This window comes from Gallus gallus, chromosome 17 (assembly GCF_016699485.2).
Source record: "Gallus gallus isolate bGalGal1 chromosome 17, bGalGal1.mat.broiler.GRCg7b, whole genome shotgun sequence".
NCBI lineage: Eukaryota > Metazoa > Chordata > Aves > Galliformes > Phasianidae > Gallus > Gallus gallus.
Genome location: NC_052548.1, coordinates 10,952,938 through 10,974,071, shown reverse-complemented (window position 1 = coordinate 10,974,071; position 21,134 = coordinate 10,952,938). Strand labels below are relative to the sequence as shown.

Below are 21,134 nucleotides of genomic sequence, written 5' to 3'. Positions count from 1 at the left end.
TACAAAAAATAATCAGAGAAAAATATATTTTGACTTTAAGATGTCACACTTCCATAAAACTGTTCTACAACATCCGTGCTGCATGAATTTGCCCAGGTCACCATGGATTTTCCTGATGGGTTGTGCTCATGCCTAAAGTCCTTTTCTCGTTCTCTAAAGGAACTATGTCACCTAATAAATGTGACTTCAAACTCCCATACCTACCTTTCACTTCTGGTTTCTTCAGTAAATTCTCCATTCTAGAAGGTCTCTTTTCTTAGCCCCTATCCTGTTGCCAGGTTATTAATAAAATGAAGGAAGAATAGGAGCCAGCAAGAGGAATGTTTCAGTCTGATCAGCTGTGGCTTTGTGTAAATGGCAGAAGGAATGAACCCATTGTGAACTGGACTTTGGTACCAGTGTGTTCCTCTTCCCTGGCACAGCTTTCCTTGGCGGCTATATTTTCTAGATAGGCTGGCTTGTCCCTTCTCTTTCTTTCCATTTTTAGTCTTCTTTTGTCCTGTGAAAGACTATGACGTTGTGGCTGATGGCATTACACACATCACTCCTAAAAGAGAAGCAGCAATATATTTATTGATATAAAATAGTGATTCAACACTTGATTGTAAATAAGACAGTAAGTTAACAAGACTTGAGATGACTGGACACACTTGATCATTTACTGTACAGAGGATAGGGTTGAACACACTTATTAAGGAGACCCTCCTGCTGATTCATGAGGTTCAGAGTGGGCCCCCTTCCTTTCAAAACTCCTTAAGCCAGGAAGGTAAGGAGCCTAGGTGTGCGACTGGATCCATTCCTAGTCTCAAAAGTTGGTCAGTGGTTTATGTCTAAGGGACTATAAGTGTACAGTCAACCTAAGATAGAATCCTAGTGAAGCTCACAAAGCTTAACAGTCACTTACTGAGGATCTGTATTGGTAAGGAGTCTTGATGTCAATGTGTGAGGGATCCCTGTGCAAGTGTAACCTTGAGAGGCATCCCTTCTCCAGGGGAGATCCTATAGTGCAGCTGGCTGTTGTGCAGAAGAGCTTGCAGGAGCTCCTGAGCTGCTTGCTACTTACAGGGTAAGATGGTCGACCCATAGTCATGTTTTCTGGCACATACTCAATTTTCCCTCAGCTGTTGAACAAGATGTCTGTCCATCAGTTCCTCCAGCAACCAGGCTGAGCCAGTACTGTGGTCACTATCTGCCTGAGCAAGGCCTGAGGTGAACCAATACCACAGTCACTATGTTCCTGAGCAAGGTCTTTGGTGCACTGTTCATCCTGAGTAAAGCAATGGAAAGGTAGAAAAGGGGGCGGGTAGCACACCATCACAGACATCACAAGGCATACATTCATTGTATTAATTTGCATCAGACAAGTTCACATCAGTATTTTGTATTAGTGCAGGAAAATTTAACCATCTGGCTACAGTTAGTTGCTAGTGTTTCCAGAGGTCTAGTGTGTTCCCATGTATCAAGAATTAAGGTGAATTAAGCCATTGTCTACATTCTTCTTCTTCTGCAAAACTGCACAGACTTTTATCTATACAAACACTAGAATGAATCTGTTCGTTTCCTGATCTTGTTTGCTTCATGTTCAGCTACAGTATACTTTCAAACCTGAAGTATGGATCACTGGAGACCAGTAACCACTTGGAACAATATCTACTCTTCATTAAAGCTGAAAAGCTGATTTCTGGCAGTAAGAGCAAGGCTGCTGACAAAGTCCAGAAATACAAAGGCTACTTCCTCCAGTTCATTACTATCTGCACTTTCCTCATGCACAGCTATGTTTTGGTTGATGTAAAATAGTTTTCATCCTTCCTAATATGCTTATCTGGCTTAATTTCACATCTGAGGTCTGCTGAGACATGTAAACTTTGACTTTCATTTTTGTTTTGCATTCTAAAGAGAAGTCTGACATATTTTCAGAATTTGATAAACATATGTTATTAACAGATCACAGCCATAGAAATACCACGTTACTGACTTCAAAAAACAAAACAACCACAATTTAACTGTGCCTTCACTTACGAACCACCTTCTGATACCAGACATTTGCAGTAGGAACAAATCTATTAATGGCCACTTTGTTTTTTTCTTTCAGTTTACAAAATAAGAGGCTTGGAAATAACAAGTATTTTATGAGCACTTCAGTACTCGTCTTTGGTTTTTCTAGGGCAGAAGCACGTAGTGTTACAGTGAAATACTCCAACACAGAATGTAGTCCTCATACCTGAAATTTGCCTCTGTCACAATAATAATGACTTTCTGGAATATAATGAGTGTTGCTCTTCCTTCCCAGTGTGATCATTTATTCTCCATCCTGTTGTCTACTGGGAAGAGAAGAATTCCAATCGATTTCCTTTCACCATTTAAACCAATGCAATCAGAGAAATGGACCATTTCATAGATGTAGAGAGATTAATCAGTGCTTACTTTATAAAATATATATAATGTGGATAAGAGCCTGGAGGAAAATTGCACAGATCCAAGTGATTTCCAGAACTACAAAGTAGTAAAGTCTTGAAAAAGTCTTCCTGTTTCTGGGAGAGAACAGGAAAATGAGTCAGCTTCAGGAAAGGGATGTGTGCTTTCTTTTTCAGCTCTGAAAGCAGCTATCTTTTTTTGCATTTTGGGTCTTGTTTTGCTCTCACCTTCCCACCTGGTAATATCATTTATCTCTCAGAAAATTTCTCAGGCAAAAAAAAAAAACAAAAAACATTATTCTGCCAAAGTTAAAGCACCCTACTTGCCAGTTATAATGTGGAGCTTATTAACCTCAAATGTGTAAAAATGGTGCTTAGAATAAGAGAAATTATTAAAAAAGGGTGGGCATTGGCCAACATTCCATTTTAATCATTTCTTCCAAGATAAAGTTCTACTGAATATTTTATTGCTTGGCTTTCCTTATTAGAGCTCTGTGTTTAAAGGTTCTGAGAGAGCACTGATTTCATCACTAAAATGGGAAAAGAAAAAACAGATTTAAAATCAGAAGATACTAATGTGCTTATTAGTATATCTAAGCTGATATACAGTGTAACGTAGAGCAGATCTATCAGTGGATGAAATATATTTCCCTATTGGTTTCACCAGGCAGGAGAAGAGAAACCAAGTGTCCCAATAACATTTAAATTTAGATGCAAAGGAATTTATTTTGCTATCCAAATCAATATGCACTTTTGGTTGCGACTAAATGCTTTTCTTTGAAAAAATAATATATTAGGTTTGCCTCTACTTTGGACTTTCCAAATCCCACCTAAAACAGATGTAAATTTGGAGGAATTTTGAATTTTCTGTCAGAAGATCTGGATTTATACTGTTGAATGGCTACATACTGTGCACTATAGTCTGTTTAACTGTATTACTATGAATTCACAGATAAAATGTGCTTGCTGCCTTTGAACTGAAAAGTTCCTTCTGTACCTCTACTGTTCTTTTTCAAAATATTTTATTGGTAATGGCATACATACTTTGCACATCTTTGAATTTACAACCAATTGCAATTGCTTTCAAAGTAAACAACCTTTTTTTTTTTTTCCTTTTTTTTTCCACATTATTTGATTAATGAAACAAACATTATCAATGTAACAAGCTGAAAAATACAGCAAATCGATACCAGACTGAGGTAACAAAATACTTTGCCAAAAACCTAGGTTCCAATGCTAGAGTTTAGTGGTTATTACAGGTGAGACGTTTCACAAGAATTGTAGAAATAATTCTTACACAAACGGCATGCAGTGGACTGCCGGAAAATACGGCCAAAAATAGTGCAACAGTTTTCACACAAAACAAACCAAGATGTCGAAATTTGTTTAGACTATAATATGACAAGTAAGTTGCAATTTGAAAACTACCACCTTTGCCTCATTTTAGTGCTATTTGGACAAACATGTATTTTGGCACTTACTAACACTGAAATTGCAGATAAATAAGTGAATAATATTGCCTGAACACATTTTATATCTTCACAATTCAGGGAACAGTCAGTCTGAGATAATATGTATTTCTGTACAACTGTTGCAGTTTTTCTTTTTGATAGATGAAAGCTTGCGTGGGTTGTGATATTTCTGAGAAAATGCTGTATTAATCAGTACTTATTTGCAATATGCTGTGTGCCAACAGCAGCTTTCAATTAACATTAAAAGTGCCTGATGAGAGGAAATGGTACTAAATGACAACAAAAAGCCTCTAACCAGTAGCTACAAACTATTTAATACTCATAAACTCATCAAATATTGGATCCGGATATTTTAACAATATTATTTGAAGAGCTTTGTTTCTCCACATATATATTTCTCTGATAAATGGGTGTAATAAGCATTCATAACTGTTTTCATCCATTCACAGCGCACTATTTTGGAACCTTTCTGTCAAAGACATTATGTTTTTAGTTAGGAATCTGCTTTAAAAGAAGTGAAAATTGATCCTTTTCTAACTTGTCCAAAAGGCTTTTGGGTACATAATCTTGAGTAAAAGTATCGTTTTGAGGAATTTTACAGTAACACATACAACACTTTTGAGACACTTAAAGCCTAAAACGCTATTAAGTTCTGAATGTGTACAGGCAATCACTCCTCTTTCCAAGGGAGGCGTGTTAGACATAACTGAAGGTTGTCATGACATCTACTAGTTCATCTCAACTCCAGTACGCTGGACAATATGTCACCAGTGTTGTCTTCTACTACATCACACCAGAAATGAGTGGTTGTTTACATGCTTCTAACGCATACACGTTATGCCACTAAGTGTTCCATTTTGAATTTAACTTACATTTAAGACAAATCAGATTATTCCCTTTTAAAGAGAAAGGGCTACTAATAAAGTAACTTAAAAATAAAACTTTACATGCACAGCTGTTTTTTTGGTTACCATTATTGAGGTCTGCAGTTAAGATTTCACTTGGGTGGACAATACCTTCTTTACTAGGAATTTATTTGTTAGTTCACCTAAAAAGTATAATGGGCACTATTTTAACTGTTCTTTCACTAAACTTTCTATGACCTTTTTGACATGATCTCAGACAAGCTCTTCTTTACTAGTGATGGCCAAATGCATGCTGATGCACAACAGAAACATTTGATTTATTTTGTTATTTTACAAGGATTTTAGAGTTTTCCACAGTCAGAGAAACAAATAAATCTTATTTTGCAACTGGAAGAGATAATTCATTTAAACATGATTTAAAAGAAAGAACCAATTTCCTCTGGGGGTAGTTTTTGGTAGCTCACATTTAAACCAGTAATGCAGGGATGTTTCTGCTATGGCAGTGTTCCAGTAGCCCTTTTAACACAAATTATGTGTCTGCACAAGGATTGATAAGTTCTCCTTAGCTTTAAGGGTCTAAGTGTAATCTAATGTAGAGACAAAACTGCATATGGTTCAAACCATATTTATTCTAAAAACACACAATACACACGGCTATAAGTGGCATACTCAGTAAAATGGCAATCCATCTAATCTGTGTCCTTATGAATAATCTTGCTGATAACTAATTGCTAAAGTACACAGGTGCAGAATAATTCCAATGATGTATTCTAACAGCCTTAATTGATTTACTGATTCACTACATTCAAAAGATTTTACATTTTACATTAATAGCACTGGATGTTCTGCCTTTGCAGATACTTGTTTTTCTTGGTCCACTGCTGTCTTAATTTAACAAGCAAGGAGAAAAAAGGTATAAATACACTTTTTTTTTTTTAACACAACTCGTGTCATCAAATAATACCTGTCAACTTTACATAAATTTTCATGTCCCAGGACTTACGCACAGGAGCTGTCAGGATCTGTATTATTTCTGAAAAACTGGTATGCTTCAGGCTTCCTTCTCAGGACGAACACTCAAAATAACACAAAAATTAGTCTACCTACATTCAACAATAAAGACTGTTGTTAGAGAAATTTCAAAATCAAAATGCAGAGAATTACAAAAGGCCACAGAAAAAATACCACTAATATGAACAAGACTCTTCTAATATAGGTTCTGTTTATTGAAACTGACTTTCAATTTTTCATGGTCTGTAATCTAGATCTTAGCCTGCAAATCTCTACTCCATGCAGCCTTAGGAAACACAGAAGAGATTTTCGTTTTCCTACAATTAACAAGGTTTAATTAGCAATGCCTTACAACAGAAGAGTTTTTAACCAAAAAAGCACTGAAGTTATCATAGGAATAGAAAAGAACTATGACTACGTTTGTGCTACAGCACAGCAGGGATACAGCTATGGACGTAGGAAGAGTTCCTTTACAGGAACAGGCTCAGATAATGCGAAGGCTTGTTGTTGTTGTTGTTGTTGTTTTTCCCCTTTTGAATTCTGTAGGTGTAAATGTTGAGGCTTCTATGTAACTGCTGCACTACCAGACAGTCTTGCCTAGCTTTCACTGCCATCATGATTTTGGAAATGCAGTACCATGACTGTATGCCATAGAAGTGCCTCATGTACTGGAATTGAGTGAGGCTGAGTCATCAACAGAAAGACGGAACAGCAAATAATGTTATGGAATCATTCTGAGGAGTCAGGGCAATGTGTATTGTACGACCTGATTATCTGCTACCCTGTATCAAGGAATAGCAGTTCCCTTTATGATGAACAACATTCAGATTTAAAAAACAAACAGACAAACAAACAAAAACCAAACTGTAACAGTTATACGGCTAGTAAGAAAATATAAAAAGACATTTAACACAACATAAATTTAAAACCATATACTTTAAATTCATTGTCAAGGTATTCCAGAATAACATAACCAAATAAAAATGTGCTCTGTGCCAAAATACATTTTTACCACATAGCTCAAATTTGAACAAAATAATCGTCCAGAGATTTGATATAAAATCTGAGGCAGCCACACTGCAAAGCAACTCAGTGCACTTATGTTATAAAAACGTTGTTCCACAATTTTCTATCCTAATTGACACTTTGCAGCAAGTTAACACTGTCAATTATTTTGTGCATTAGAAAGAACTGAAACCCAACATGGGCCAAATGTTCTTCAGTCATACAAAGCAGCTTAACAATAAAAAGAACAATTTAAAAAAGGATAGGCAGAAGATATGATGCTCAGTTTGTGGTCAAACATCAGTTCAGAGGCAGTCTGTGACCATAGAAAGTTGGAAAGTCTAGAATCCTGCAGGAGTCAGGATTAATCTTCTGTCCATCTAACTGGTCTACTTCCACTCAGTGCATGAGACCATATCTGGTTCTAAGGACAACATTCACTTTCTGCTTTTAAAAGCTGTGTCAGAATCACTTTCAAGTTACACAGGAAAGTGCTGAAGTAGTTGTGGCTGGCTTACATCAGGAAAACTATTATTTTCTCCTCTTCCTCAGAGAACAATAGCTTGTTTCTTCAGTTTGGCACTTGAAGTCACATCAGGCAAGAGCAAATTATTCAAATGACATTAGATTAGCAGGTGCCTGGAAGAGAATGTACATAATTCAGCAGTATATTGCTCCTCAGCATATAACAGCTTTGGGAAGCTGCAAGGTTACAAAATCATAGAATAATAGAATGGCTTGGGTTGCAAGGGACCTCAAAGACTATCTAGTTCCAGCACTCCTGCTGCAGGGAGAGTTGCCAACCACTAAATCAGGCACCAGATCACGTTTCCCAGGGCTACGTACAACCTGGCCTTGAACACTTCCAGGGATGGGGCACCCACAACCTCTCTGGGCAGCCTGTTCCAGTGTGCCACCACCCTCTGAGTGAAAAATTTCCCTGATATGAAATCTAAATCCAGTGGGACAATAATACATTATTCAATGAGAAAATTTCATCAGTCTCAAACAGGTCCAAAAGAGAGCTAACCCCGTAACTGAAAGAAAAGATAAAAGACTCAAATGATTTTTCTCCTTGTGGACCAAATCCAGTCAAAGTATACCAAGAAGTTATTAGTATGCATGGGATGTGCACGTACGTGTAAATAAGATTCTTGAGCTGTGTCCTGTTACATGTCCTGTGTAGCTGAGCACTCTATTAATATAAGCCTCTGGAAACCTTTCAAGAATGAATTTTTTCTTTCCTGAAAAATGAAGCTGCTATACAAAGGACAAAAAGCATTTTATAGGACACTCTCTTCAATGGTAGCTATAAACCCAGTCATCAGTTTAATTGCCAGTATGTTGGCTACTTTCTTTGTTCATTATTAAGCCCCTTCTGAAGTAAAGACAGGGCTACCTTACTACTTGAAGATGCAATTACAGAGGCTGTACACTGTTAATGTCACCAAACTTATAGGTAAGCTGAAAAACTATTGAAAAAAGTATACAAAATGACTTGTCCCCGCAGGACTGTATGTGCATTCAGATTTAAAAGAAGTATCTCCTATTACGGGTTTTCTGCAAAATATGTAAAAGCAGGTAGAGACGGTTTGCCAGTCTTACCTGAGGCTTGTTGCTTTTGCACGCATCATCCAAATGCTTATGCCATAATATTGCATGAAACCTTGAACCAGTCTGGAACTTGTAAACATTACCTATAAAAATAAGAGAATCAAGGGCTCTCAATTTGCAGGACAAACATACTGCTTCAGTGGATTCCTGTGCAGAAGCAGAAGTCCTGAAGTAAACTGCTGAATTCACATTTGAGTATGGTGCTCATACAAAAAAAGCCCATGTGAGGCATGTTATTTAATAAACCTTGGGTGAAGGCAGTGTGAGAACATATGTGTTCTGCAAAGCTGAGCAGTGCATAGGAAAAGAGGACAAATTGCAGCAATAGACAAGACCAGTTAGGACCAGTGAGTGGATCTGATTTATTTCTGGCTCTATTCTCATTAAGACTGTAGTAGTAACTGCTAAACTTCTTTTTTTGATATTTGTGAACAAAGTTTTCTTCAGTGTCCTACTGTGCGCTTCCTCCATGCTTTGACATCTTGTAAATTGCTTCTTGCTATCAAATATATCATGCATTTCATTCAACAACCAAGAGATGCACTTGTCCAATACTGAAGCTGATCACATAAGAAGCGAAAGAAGACTCAAAAATCTTTATGTAACCATTCAAAAAACAAAATATTTTGTGTCTTTCTGATCACTTTTTAAAGTTGGGTCAAGTTGGAAGAATTATGGCACTTCAAAATTAATTTTTAAAAAGTAATGAAGAATAATTTAAAAGGCTTTTTAGGTAAATTGCTTGATGTTTGAGGAATTTTCATAATATTGTAATTTTCCTCACTACAAATCAAGATTTGATGTTGGCCAATTTAAAGAAAGCTATTCAGAAACTCAGAGATTAGGGTATGCGTGTACATGCAGACATCTCTCATTGGTCAGGCAGTATCCACAAATCTTACAGTAACTGTCAAGATGCAGCAATACATCTGTAAGCACCACAGAGGTAGGCACTGCAGAATATTGTAGAGGTATGTTCAACTTAATTTGTACCCTCCCTTGAAAATCTCTCTTCATTCTTTCAAATGAGTATCGCTGTAAGTTCTATAATTGACAAACTCATCAAATAGCTATAACTCTACTTTCTATCACAGAAATATTATTCAGGGAATGTCCACCCTGCAAAATTTACCTTTGTCAGGGTTATTTAGCTGGAAAATGTCAGGATGTTCAGGGTCATCAGGCAGTGCCACCATCCAGCCCACAATGGAGATCTTTTTACTAGGTGTAGATTTATACTGCAAGAGACAGAAAAGTATGTCATAGCTAAGAACATATTGGAGATTCATTTTTTTGTTGTAGAAGTTGTGCAAACATACTGCTTACCCTAGAAGAACAGCAGGTACACTTAAAATACCTTTTCAAATCTGTCTACGAATATGCAGATTTTGCTTTCAGAACAAATTTAAACCTTACATGTTTTCTTTCATTGCCTCTTAAAGATTTTGCTCCAAAATACAGAAGATTCGATCCTGAAAGCATAATCCAGTATCTAGTCCATGAAGAGAGCTGAATCAGAAAAGAAAAAGATAATAGAAATTTAGTATATTTTGGACCTTCAAAAAAAACTTATTCACTAGCAAGTCCAAGTGCCAAAAAAGTTAAGTTTAGATGCAAAGAATGGGGATCTGGATAGAGTGTCTTCTAGTATAAATCATACCAGATATCTAAACTTGGGTGGCTGGCTGTGAATGCAAGCCATCTTACTTTGTATCCCATAAAAATATCAGGACTGTATGGTTCAGTGTGCTGCCTTCTACTTAGACTTCTGCATTTGATCAAGAACGTTTACTGAGATGACGTTCCTGCATTCTTCAAATCTTTTAGGATTGAACAGTAGAGACCTACATAAAACATTTCAGTGAACTCAGAAGAAAACAAAAAAATACCAATTCAATGGAAACCTGTGAATATAGGGTTATTATGAATGTCCATGGCTTTGGTGCTAAATGTGGATGCCCTGCAGCCTTCTCAGTTCACCATGATATTAAATTTCTGCCCTTACATAAGGGCATGTTGAGTGAGAGAGATGCTTGCATCATGACCTAGAGAAATTAGTTACAAGTGAAGGGAGAAGCAAAGCTGCTGCAGATCAAATGATATGCAAGGATTACAAACTCGTTAAAAAGCAGTTAAAAATTTCAATATGATTTTACAGTTGGTAATAACAACAAACATTTTTTTTGTGTGCTATTGATCTGCAAACTGAATCTAATCCTGAAAATTTAAAACAATTGCTATTGAATTATAATCCCAAGAAGAATTAGAATCACTTACAGTAGGTTTCTTGCCTTCTTTGAGCAATGTTTTTCTTCTTAAGGGTCCTTCCATGGTAACTACTCCCATGGAACTACCTAGTGTGCAGCTGCAGGCTCCTGTTGGGCTACAGAATCAAAACATTACCATATGGAAGACAGATATAATTATTAGTTAAATTGACACCTAAACTGAATTTTATCTGAATGGGCTTTGATGCTGTTTTAGCACTGACAAGAATTTCTAAAAGTGGGATAGGAAGACTCATAAGTTGGTATGGTCATACAAGGATATTCTTGGACACAAAAGACCCTAGGCTAGGAAAATGTAGATGTCCAAGTGAAAGTTCATCACCATAAGCTGAGCAAGATAGGCCTGAACTGTACCTGTAGACACAGCTTCGACTCCTGGGAGAATTCCGGATTGGTACCCTCCAATTTGGCCCCAGCGTGGCATACAAACGACCCCTGTTTGCACATGTAAATATCTGATGAGTAAAAATCTAGTCTGAGATTTCAACAATTAGGCTCTGGTAAACATGAAAGAGATCTTTTCACATCCATGAAAAGAAAAAACAACATTACAGCGTTTTATTCTAGAGTTTTCCATTTTTTAAATTTCAGTGATAATAACAAAAACAAAAATAACCAATGATTTAGGGCTTATCTGTGATAGGGATCATTCAGGAATTTCTCTAAATCTCTTAGTGCTAAATCAGGTTAGTGCTCAGTGAGTGTAAATGAAAATTAACTCACCTTTCAAGCCCTGATGACTGCTCCTCACTAAATTCCGAGCTTTCACTGCTATCTAGAAAAAGTGGAGAACAGAAAAGGAGTAAGAAAACCATCTAAAATCAGAAGAGACTTATATCTGCCCTCTCATTTTTGATGCATCACTGATGAACAAATTCACAGTTGCTGATGTGTTTAAATACCAGAAACCTGCACATTACTTTTATTTTCATTATGCTGTTTCCCCATTAAAAGCTGAATACTTCAGAAACACAAAATCTAATTGCTCTTTAAGACAATATTTCTACCATAACATCTGCAAGTCAACTGAAGTTATTAGACACGATATCACTGTTTGTAACAAGCATGCACACCTGGAACAGAGGGTATGCCAGCTGCTACTAGGAGTCGTAACAAATCAATGAGATGGAATTCACAACAATAGCCCCTATTTCTCATATAAGCCTTTGACCTGTCTGTCTGTCCTTCCCTGACATAGCTATTTAACTCCATTTTCATTTGCCCAAGAGTGATACAAGAAAGTTGAAACAAAGTCCATTAAGTAACTGAGTAGTAACTCTGATCTCCTTTCTTCTATACAGTAGCACAATCTTTGCCCAGGAGCTACTAAGCTTCCCAATTCCTTGATTTTAGATATCTCTATTACTTTACTAGAGAACTGGGAGGGAAAACCAGGTGAGTCAGTCCCCCGCTCAGTCTCTACCTATGGAGATGCCATTAGTGAAAAGTGAGTTCAGCATGTCGCTGCGGGTCGGGCTCTGTGACTCCAGGACGCTGTCATCCAGGAGGTGGCGCGGCCTCTCCGTCGGGAAAGTGGCGCTTTTGCTCTCCACCACACTGAACTGACACATCATGCTGGAAAATTGGAAAGAGGAAAATGCAATAACCCGCTTTTGTCATCTGATAACAACCATTTGTGTCTGATATTTCCACTCAGGTTTGCTTTATCATACCATGAACATAAATATAGGTCTATAGGTTATTATGTAGAAAGCAGATAATTGGTACTGCTTACACTGCTCCTTGACTACCTAAGCAAGTTTCAGACCTCAGCAGCCTTTCAAAGTAACCATCATTGTATTTCTGCAGATGGAAAGCTACACAAAGTTTTTTACTCCTATCTGTACAGTATACATGAGTGGATGCAAAGGTAGAAAAACAAGCAGATCCCAGCTAAGGCACTGCTCAGTGGTCTTGCACTAAGCTGAACAAACACATCAATCATGAACTACTTTTCCTTAACCCATTAAGTGTGAAATTTGGTATGCTCGCCTTAACTGGAGAGCAGGTGCTCATACTTAGCAAGCAAAGTGTCTCATTTGTAGAACAGTGCAAAAGGTCACAGCTTTCCAGAACGATGAGAATACTGCCAGCGAAAACACAAAGTGTCAAGAGAAAACTTAGAAAATACATAGCAAAGCCCGAAGTGCTCCTGCAGTATAGGAAAGGGAAGAAGCAAATACCAGTGTTCTGCTGCCAGATTAAACCTCAGTGATGCATGCAACTGCCTGACTGTGAGGGAACCTGGAGTACCCACTTGTTTCCCAGGCTGTGACTCTTCCTGTGCCTTGGTATAGGAGGTGTAGACAGACTTGCTGCTACCGAGGTGTCGGGACATGTTGGTCTCCTGCTGAATTTCATAACTGCTGACACTTCAGCTGGACCTAAAAGACAGAGATCATTTAACACTGAAGTGCTGCAAAACCCAGAAATTCATGGACTGGTCTGTTTAGCAGCTGATTAAAATTAATTATTACAGATACCCTTAAGACATGATTTCTGATGAGTATAGCACCCATAGCATCCATTTCTGCTATGAATTAGTCTCTATATACTTGAAGTACATGGAAGTAATCTTTAAAACATCTTTGTACATATTTTCAACAGTGAACTCCTACAAAAAGTCTTGGCACCCTTACAATAGTTGCATGTGCCAAAGTGCAATATGCAGAGCCATAAAGTCAGTCTGTATCTTGGGTGTGAGTAGGAATGTTCACACATGGAGTTGTAAGTGAAACTCTACACATGTTGTGAATAAACTGTAAACAGTCTGCTCAAACTGACTCACAATTTGAGCATGTAAAAGAAAGCAAGGGCTTTTCATGTGTCTTCTAGCCAGATAGATGTATTGCTTCTCACTATGAGGCTTAGGGATGTCTCAATACAATTATTATTCCTCTCATTTTACAGATATTACAAGGCCCCATGGAAAACACAGACAACTCATTCTAGCTTCAGTTCCTTGATGCTATTTGCAAAAGACTGGCAGTGAATTCTGCAATACAGTGGAGAACAAAGCCTATTATGCTCAGTGAATGCAAGGCTACTCTTGGCTTCACAATAAACAGTTAAGATCTCACAGTTAAATATTTAGTTGTGATGTTAGTACTCTTGACAGAAATTAAAATGGTGGTCATGTATGTGGCTGTCTGTCCCACACCTACTTATCTCCAGACTTGGTACAGCTTAAGTAGCAGCAAGAGAGATCTCCTGCATTTACAGGAACTACTTCTTGAACACTCCAGCGACTGTAGCTTATTCAGTTTCTGGCCTCTAACCTATAATCACCTGTTAAGAGTTCAACAGAGACAACTTTTTGATGTGAAAAACAGAGAGCTATCATTAGAATCCTTACGAAAGTGTCTGGACTCAAATTACAGACAAAGAGAAATAGGAAAAAAGACACCTTTCTAGGGCACAGACTGAAAATGAGATGTGAAGACACACAAGTAACAGAAATAATTCTGCATTTGCTGTATAGCCTACTTCAACTCCTCCCAAGCATAGAAGTAATTCATCGGTTTCTTCAAAGGAGAAGTGAGAATGCATGGGATGCAAAAAGGAACAGGACAACAAGTAATGAGTCTGTCCTAATAATGGGCAAAAAATAATATGAACAGATGCAAAGATCTCTTACTATCTTTATCCATTCTGCAGTACAGATTTGAATGCAGATGTATGAAATAAAGGAATTAATTCCAAACTACTTGTATTTTTGTTTTCACATAGCTTAGGCTCTGATATTTCACTTTGAGATGGGTTATCATTATGAAGAATTAGAAAGATTCTTCAATAGCAGAAAAAGGAAAATCTTCATCCAAACAGTGTTCTGCAACAATGGAGCAAAACGTTTGTTGTGCAGTTTAAGTAACAATTAAAGGATTCTCAAGAAAAGGAGAAAGAGGAGACAATTTCCAGCAGTTGAGAGCAGAGAAACAAGTTAATTGCAAGAATCTTCATTAATAATATTCATCGGATCATCATTTAGTTGGAAAAGAGAAGGATAAAACACTTCATAATGCTGTTTTCTGCTTTCTTTCTGCATACCATCATACATGCAAACAGATTTCTGCCCACATGGCTTTGCTATCATTTGTTTATTGCAATTGAGAATTTGTGAAACATGACACTATTGTAGCATGAGTCATTAGCATATGTGGCCTCAGAGAAGGTCTTATGCTTAAAGGTCACACGTAATTCTAAAAAAATGCATTTTTAATCATTTCTTGATCCAGAGATTCAATGAGAACCATATGCCTGGGAGGTGGGAAGAAAAAGACTTAGTATAATGTTCTGCTGCATTTTCAATTAAAATGTTGTGTCTGGGTTGTAAGAAGACACTGGAGGCTTTTTCCCCGAGGGGAATAGGGTTCACCCTTCTCTTCTGCCATGGAGGCTGAGCAAAAGTTTGAACATAAAAATAATGAATCTGAGCATGATTAGTTGGCGACCAATAGACTGTAAGAACTCTCTGAATTAATATTTCATCAACAGGCAGGAATTTCAGACCCAGAGCCCTATTAGCAAGAACATACATATCTCTATGGTCCTTAACCACAACATTTCATCATTAATGCTTAAAATATGAATCAAGACCAGTTACATGCATGCAGAAGCTTCAGAAAAACTTTTTGTCTGAAAACATCCAGCTCTTCTCACAAAATGAGTGCAGAAGAAACAGAGTTTGCTTGGCAAGCCCAGTTTATAGTGTCTTTCCATCAGGTATTTTCAACTTGTGAAACATTACAATACTTAGAAATACTGCAGTGTTTACTACCATGCTAAGAAGCTCAAAATATTTGAGGGCTGAGATCCAGCATGAAGATTGTGACAGAGGAGAATTTTCCTGAAAATTATGAGGATGTATATTAAGCAAGAGTGCAGCCCAAAATTCAGCTAAAAGTTCAGTGTTAATGTGGCCACTCTGGGGTTGCTGTTGCACCTTGTAATGCATTAACGGCAACACTCCTTAATCTGACTACATGATTGGTTCAGCCTCGCCTTCTGTTGTGTTGTTCAGATCTTTCTGGTGCTACTGTCAGTTCTAAATCACAGTTTACAGTAAGTCCTTGGAAGTGGATGACATAGTTCACTGACAGTTACTGAAACACACCACTTAATAATTTGTTGAAAATTCAGTCTGTGAAAGAGCTGCAGTCTTAAAGGCAAACCCTTAAATGAGTATCAGCATGATGCAGTTCTTTTTTTCACAGACACTGTGCCACAAAAAAAATTAACAAAGTTGCCTAGCCATAATACATGACAATCTAACAGATTAAGTATCTCACTGTGGAGAGCCACTGAGTTCAAAGCAGTAAGACTATTTGATTAATTTTGTTGTAAGACAATGTTCATTGGCACAAAGCATCAAAACTTCTATCCAGAGAAAGAACAGCAAAGTAACAAGTATTGTGCTAACACAGTCAAGCCTTAACAAAATCACAGTCAGTTGGATTTGTCTCCTAGTATTTTGAATATTTCTAGATCCAAATGTTATCTCTACCCAGGCCTCCAAAAAAACAAACAAACAAACAAACAAACAAACAAAAAAAAACGGAGATGATGTCTACTAACAAAAATAGGTCTTTCCGAATTTTCATTCTACAAGTCTACTTTAATTTAAAAAATTAAATTTCCCTTTATGTAGCCTGGGGTGAAACATTATTAATTATTTTATTATTATTATTTTTATTATTATTATAATAATTATTATTAATTTACATTAATGTGAATATAACAAAAACAAAAATATTTGAGTGATCATTATAACTTAATTAAAACAAGAGCTTTTATTACTTGGACAACTTCAGAACAGAAAAAGTTTGTTAAAATGAACCAAAACAAATCATGTAATATGACTAAGGGGATTGTTTATCTCATATTGAAGACGGACATAAAAACTATTCTATCTGTTTTCAGGTTAAAATACTGCCTGAGATGTCCCAACGGTGACAGAATTTGCTGGAACAGGTGTAGGAACCTTACAATTTAAGCCAACAGTTCCAGCCTGGCTTCCTGGCTATTCGATATGGTAATCATGATCTCTTTGATCAGTCCTGGGAAAAGAAAAAAAGGACTTGAATTCCTAGTTAGATGTCTTTAGGGAAAATCCTGATAATAGAGAAGAGAATGCTTTGTGGGGAAAAAATGCAGACAGAAGTATCAGCTGTGCTGATATAACACTGACTGAAGAAGCTATTTTCTATGTACTTCTGCTTCTTCCTCATCCCCAAGTCAAGAGAAAGAAATGAATACCATTTGGCTCTATTACGTTTGTGTTAAAACAAAAAGAATCTGACCCTAAAAACCTTAACAAAGTCTCTACATCTGCTCTTCTGACAAATGTCTATGAAGAAGAACTGCAAAGTTTGGAGAGCTCTCATTAGACTGGAGTTCTGCTGCAGGGTACGCTCAGTTCAGTAAGAAGTCAGGGGTGTCGAGGGTGTCGGTATGAGTTGTAAAGCACAAGAGAGATTACCTCATTTCTGTTAAGGGGTAAAAGACAAGTGAGACTGTGCCAAGAAGGATACCAAAGAGGGTAAATGGTGAGATACCGATGAACGCTGCACAGCCAACGGATGTTTATGGACATACCAGACTGTTGAGCAATTAGCTGGGCAACCTATGCCTGATACTGCTGATAACAAAATTCCAAAACTTCAATTCAATTCCTTTGAGATTATGTTGCCGTCTTTTTTCCCCCAGTAACTGAAGTCATCTGCTACTGCTAACTCTCCTTACTCTCCTGGCTCCACTCCTAGTGCATACTGTTACCATGATTGCTATTCTGTTATTTTGCCTTTCATGGAGACAAAGCACTCCTAGTAGGATTTTCCAGTCAGCTGGCATAAACAGGGGTTAGTTTGGTTCTCATTATTTCTCAGAATCATTTTCAAGGCTGTGCTGACATGCACAAAAAATACTGTCTAAAAATATTAAAACATTATTAAAAATTGTTTGCGTTAGAGAACATAAGACAACTTCATTAGAATGAGCTGAGTGCTGTTTAGTGGTCTGTGGCAAGAACATTTGGAAAAGTTTACACATATCCCAGAGGATCTCGCTGTTTTTTTCCTTTGCATAATTTTTCCATGAATAATCCTTCAAATGTTATAAATGAATGTTACTTTCGCAATCTTTCAGTAGAACATGTGAACATTTACAGTCTCCAGAACTCTTAAAAAAAGTAACAGGGTGAAGAAGTTATAGTTCACAATTTTTCCCTGCTAAACGTCTATCAAAAAACCAATACCGGGCAACTAAACAGAAAACTGAAACGGAGTTGCACATTATATGCTGAAAAATAGAGTGACATGATTCTTCTACAAGGTAAAATATTTTCAACTACTTAGTATTTTTTTGGTGAGAAGCTAAGAAGTAAAATTGATCAGCTCTGTTTCCAAAATTTAATAGACACTCCAAGACACAGACTCCCTAGTTAAATCTTTGCTGTGAATTTTTACACTCTTGCTGCCACTGTAACCGAAGTCAGTGGGTGACAATTAAAACTTTCAAATACCAAGGGCTACTTACAAAACACACAATAAGGAACTTAAGAACAATGTCATGCACAGAATCAAGATGTAAAAATAAATAAATCTAGCATAGTTTTCGGTTTCAAAACACTACTTTAAAATCCAGCAATCATTAATACATACAGCACACAGGAAACATGTATGTTATACCTGCATCTCAGAAAAGAGTAAGGTAAGGACAAGAGTCTGGCAGCACTTATCTGTGCTTTCTCAACTCCAACCCCAGTTTCAACTGCTACTTCTATAGATTCACTAATTTTCAGCATTTGTGTTACTTACATTGTATCAATAGAAGGTACAAAACCCTGACCTGCTGAATATCTTGCAGCTACATCTGTAGGGTAGTACGTGAGCCTAGCTGACATCCGTAGTGGCAGTGAAAACATATCCACTGTGAGGGCATAGATGCAGATAAACTCTGAAATCTGAGTTCCAAAAAATAGATTAAACAGTTCATCAAAAGAACTTTTTGTAAAAATTAATTCCTGTGGCTGTTGTGAAGAAAGAGACAAAAAACAGTAGAAAAATCCCTTTTCCTCTATTCTATTTCACATGTTCTTAAGATTCCTATGAACTAATAGTATGGCAGTTAAACTAAACGTCAGTAAACTAGGATAGCAAAGAGACTTGTCTGGTAAGGAAGACACAGAGAAGTAATAAGTGATATAATTAAAACCTGAGTGTGAGCATCTTCTCTTGATGACTCTGACAGAATATTCTACAATTTTTGGAATGACTTGCTCTGTTAAGAAAAAATACACACTACTTCTGTCTCAATTTGGTGGATAATTTTGGATAATTACATGTGAATCCCACACATTTGTTTGGTATTAATTTCTTTCACAAATACCCAAATGACTGTTAAAAACGTGTAGGGAAAGTATCACAGAGGAAGAGTTGGAAATGAGCATAAGTTTGATACCGAAGAGAAAAGCTTTCTGGATGGCCTCTAAACTTTTGTAAAGAAAGTAAAGTTCTGCCATTTCTAGTTTAAGAAAAGCAGACGTTATGCACATGAAGCAGTAATCAAGGACTTGCATGAGGATTAGACAAACCTAATTTCCACAGAATGACTGGCTGCTAAAGCACTTAGCACAAACTATTTATTAGTTACCAAAGCAACTAGTAAAACAAATGGCAAAACTAAACGTCAGACTCGGTGTTTACATGGAAAATGATGGGTTTTTTGTGTTTTGTTTTGTTTTTTTCTTAATTCTAAAATGCTTGGAGTGCTGTAGAGACATCACTAGTGTAGTACACCTACTTCCAGAGGATTACAAATGTTCAAACATCCCAGTCTCTCTTTCTTCTTTTTTCTACACCTAACTCCCACATATCACAAAGTTTACATTTGATGAATCTGCTGCTTCTAATTAACTATTATATATGTAAGAAGCTCTTCAGCAACTCTCAAAGATGAATAAACTCAACGCAATGGGCTGAATCCCACCCCAAAAACCAAAACAATAAAATACAGTGGTTTCAGATTAATTGCTCCACATTCTGCTAGGGCAGTAAGGTAAAACCTCTGGTCTGTTTAATGTCCTCTCAAGAATTATACTGTGGTATCTTTAGGAAAAAGTAACAAAAAAATCAAAACAAAACAGACAAAAAAAAAAAAAAAAAAAAAAGGAAGGGGTGAGGAGCTGTCCCTGACTAGAGCATAACAAAAAAAAATAAAGATGCCCATTGCTGAGGCCTGGCTGTCGCCTTCTATATGCTAACATTAATGAAGCAGTTAGTTACAGCACACAGAAACATCAAGACCAGTCTTTGAGTCACTCACTTAATATTGGAGAGAGAATTTCCTGGACATGGTAATTACTTTAACATTATTTTATCTTTCCATAGTTGTTTTCCAGGACAGGATAATGTGGTCTATTTCAGACAGCAAGTAACCATTTTCTATATTCTGATTAGTATGTGAGCTCTGAACTTTTCAAAATAACATTAATCATAAAAATCATACAATGGCTTGGGTTGGAATCAAGAATCATCAAATTCCAATCCCCCTGCCACAGGCAGGGTTGCCAACAGCTAGATTAAGTACTAGATCAGATTGTCCAGGGCCCCATCCAACCTGGCCTTAACCATCACCAGGGATGGGGCATTCACAGCCTCTCTGGGCAACCTGTTCCAGCTCCTCACCCCTCACACAGGAAAAAAATAACTTCTGATATCTAAGCTAAATCTTCCCTCCTTTAGTTTAAAACCATTCCCCTTTGTCCTACCACTATCTACCCTCACGTTTATAAACTCCCTTTAAATACTGGAAGGCCACAAGGAGGTCACACCAAAGCCTTCTCTTTTCCAGGCTGAACAAGCCCATTTTCTTCAGCCAGTCTTCACATAAGGGGTGTTCCAGCTCTTTGATCATCTTTGTGGCCATCTGCTAGACACTATCCAAAAGTTCCACATCTTCCCTGTGTCAGGGGCCCCAGACTTGGATGTCATACTCCAGCTGTGGCCTCACAAGGGCAGAGCAGAGGGGGACAATCACCTCCCTTGCCCTGCTAGTCACCCCTCTTCTGATGGAACCCAGGATACCATTGGTTTCTGGGTTGCAAGCACACAATGCAGGCTCATATTAAGTTTTCCATCAACCAGGACCCCTAAGTCCTTCTCAGTCCTTCAATTAAGTTGATAAAGATCATAAATAAAGTTTGCTATACTCATCTACACTTAATATACACATTCTAAGGAACATCAGTTGCTTAGAAAGATAGCTTATTTGCTACGTATTTCATTAGATCTTTTCTTTTGTTCTAAGAAAATATATTGAGTTATACCGTCTAAAATAATCTGTTTAATAGTTGTACCATAAATGCTTAGCAACTCCTAGCCAACACTGCAGGAACACAGATGTCTTTTGCAGCTAATTCAACTGGAAACTTTGAACAGTTTGCATGCTGCAGCCCTCCTCCCTCCC

General features: G+C 37.2%; 1 protein-coding gene across 25 annotated transcripts in view; it reads right to left on the bottom strand.

Annotated features, from left to right (window-relative positions):
* RALGPS1 (Ral GEF with PH domain and SH3 binding motif 1) overlaps positions 1-21,134 on the bottom strand; it is a 90,535-nt gene continuing 69,401 nt past the window's right edge. For 14 of the 25 annotated variants that reach the window (XR_006931679.1, XR_006931680.1, XR_005840417.2 and 11 more), the window contains 11 exons: positions 12,928-13,054; positions 12,094-12,245; positions 11,394-11,445; positions 11,025-11,105; positions 10,660-10,765; positions 9,799-9,891; positions 9,515-9,620; positions 8,374-8,465; positions 2,425-2,531; positions 1,064-1,267; positions 1-547 (listed from right to left, as the gene is read on the bottom strand). Coding sequence is in view for 6 of the 25 variants with exons in the window: in XM_040649156.2 (XP_040505090.1) it covers positions 1,186-1,267; positions 2,425-2,531; positions 8,374-8,465; positions 9,515-9,620; positions 9,799-9,891; positions 10,660-10,765; positions 11,025-11,105; positions 11,394-11,445; positions 12,094-12,245; positions 12,928-13,054 (998 nt within the window). In the remaining 19 variants the exon portion in view is untranslated. The other 11 variants (XM_003642301.6, XM_040649160.2, XR_005840416.2 and 8 more) reach the window with 10 other exon arrangements.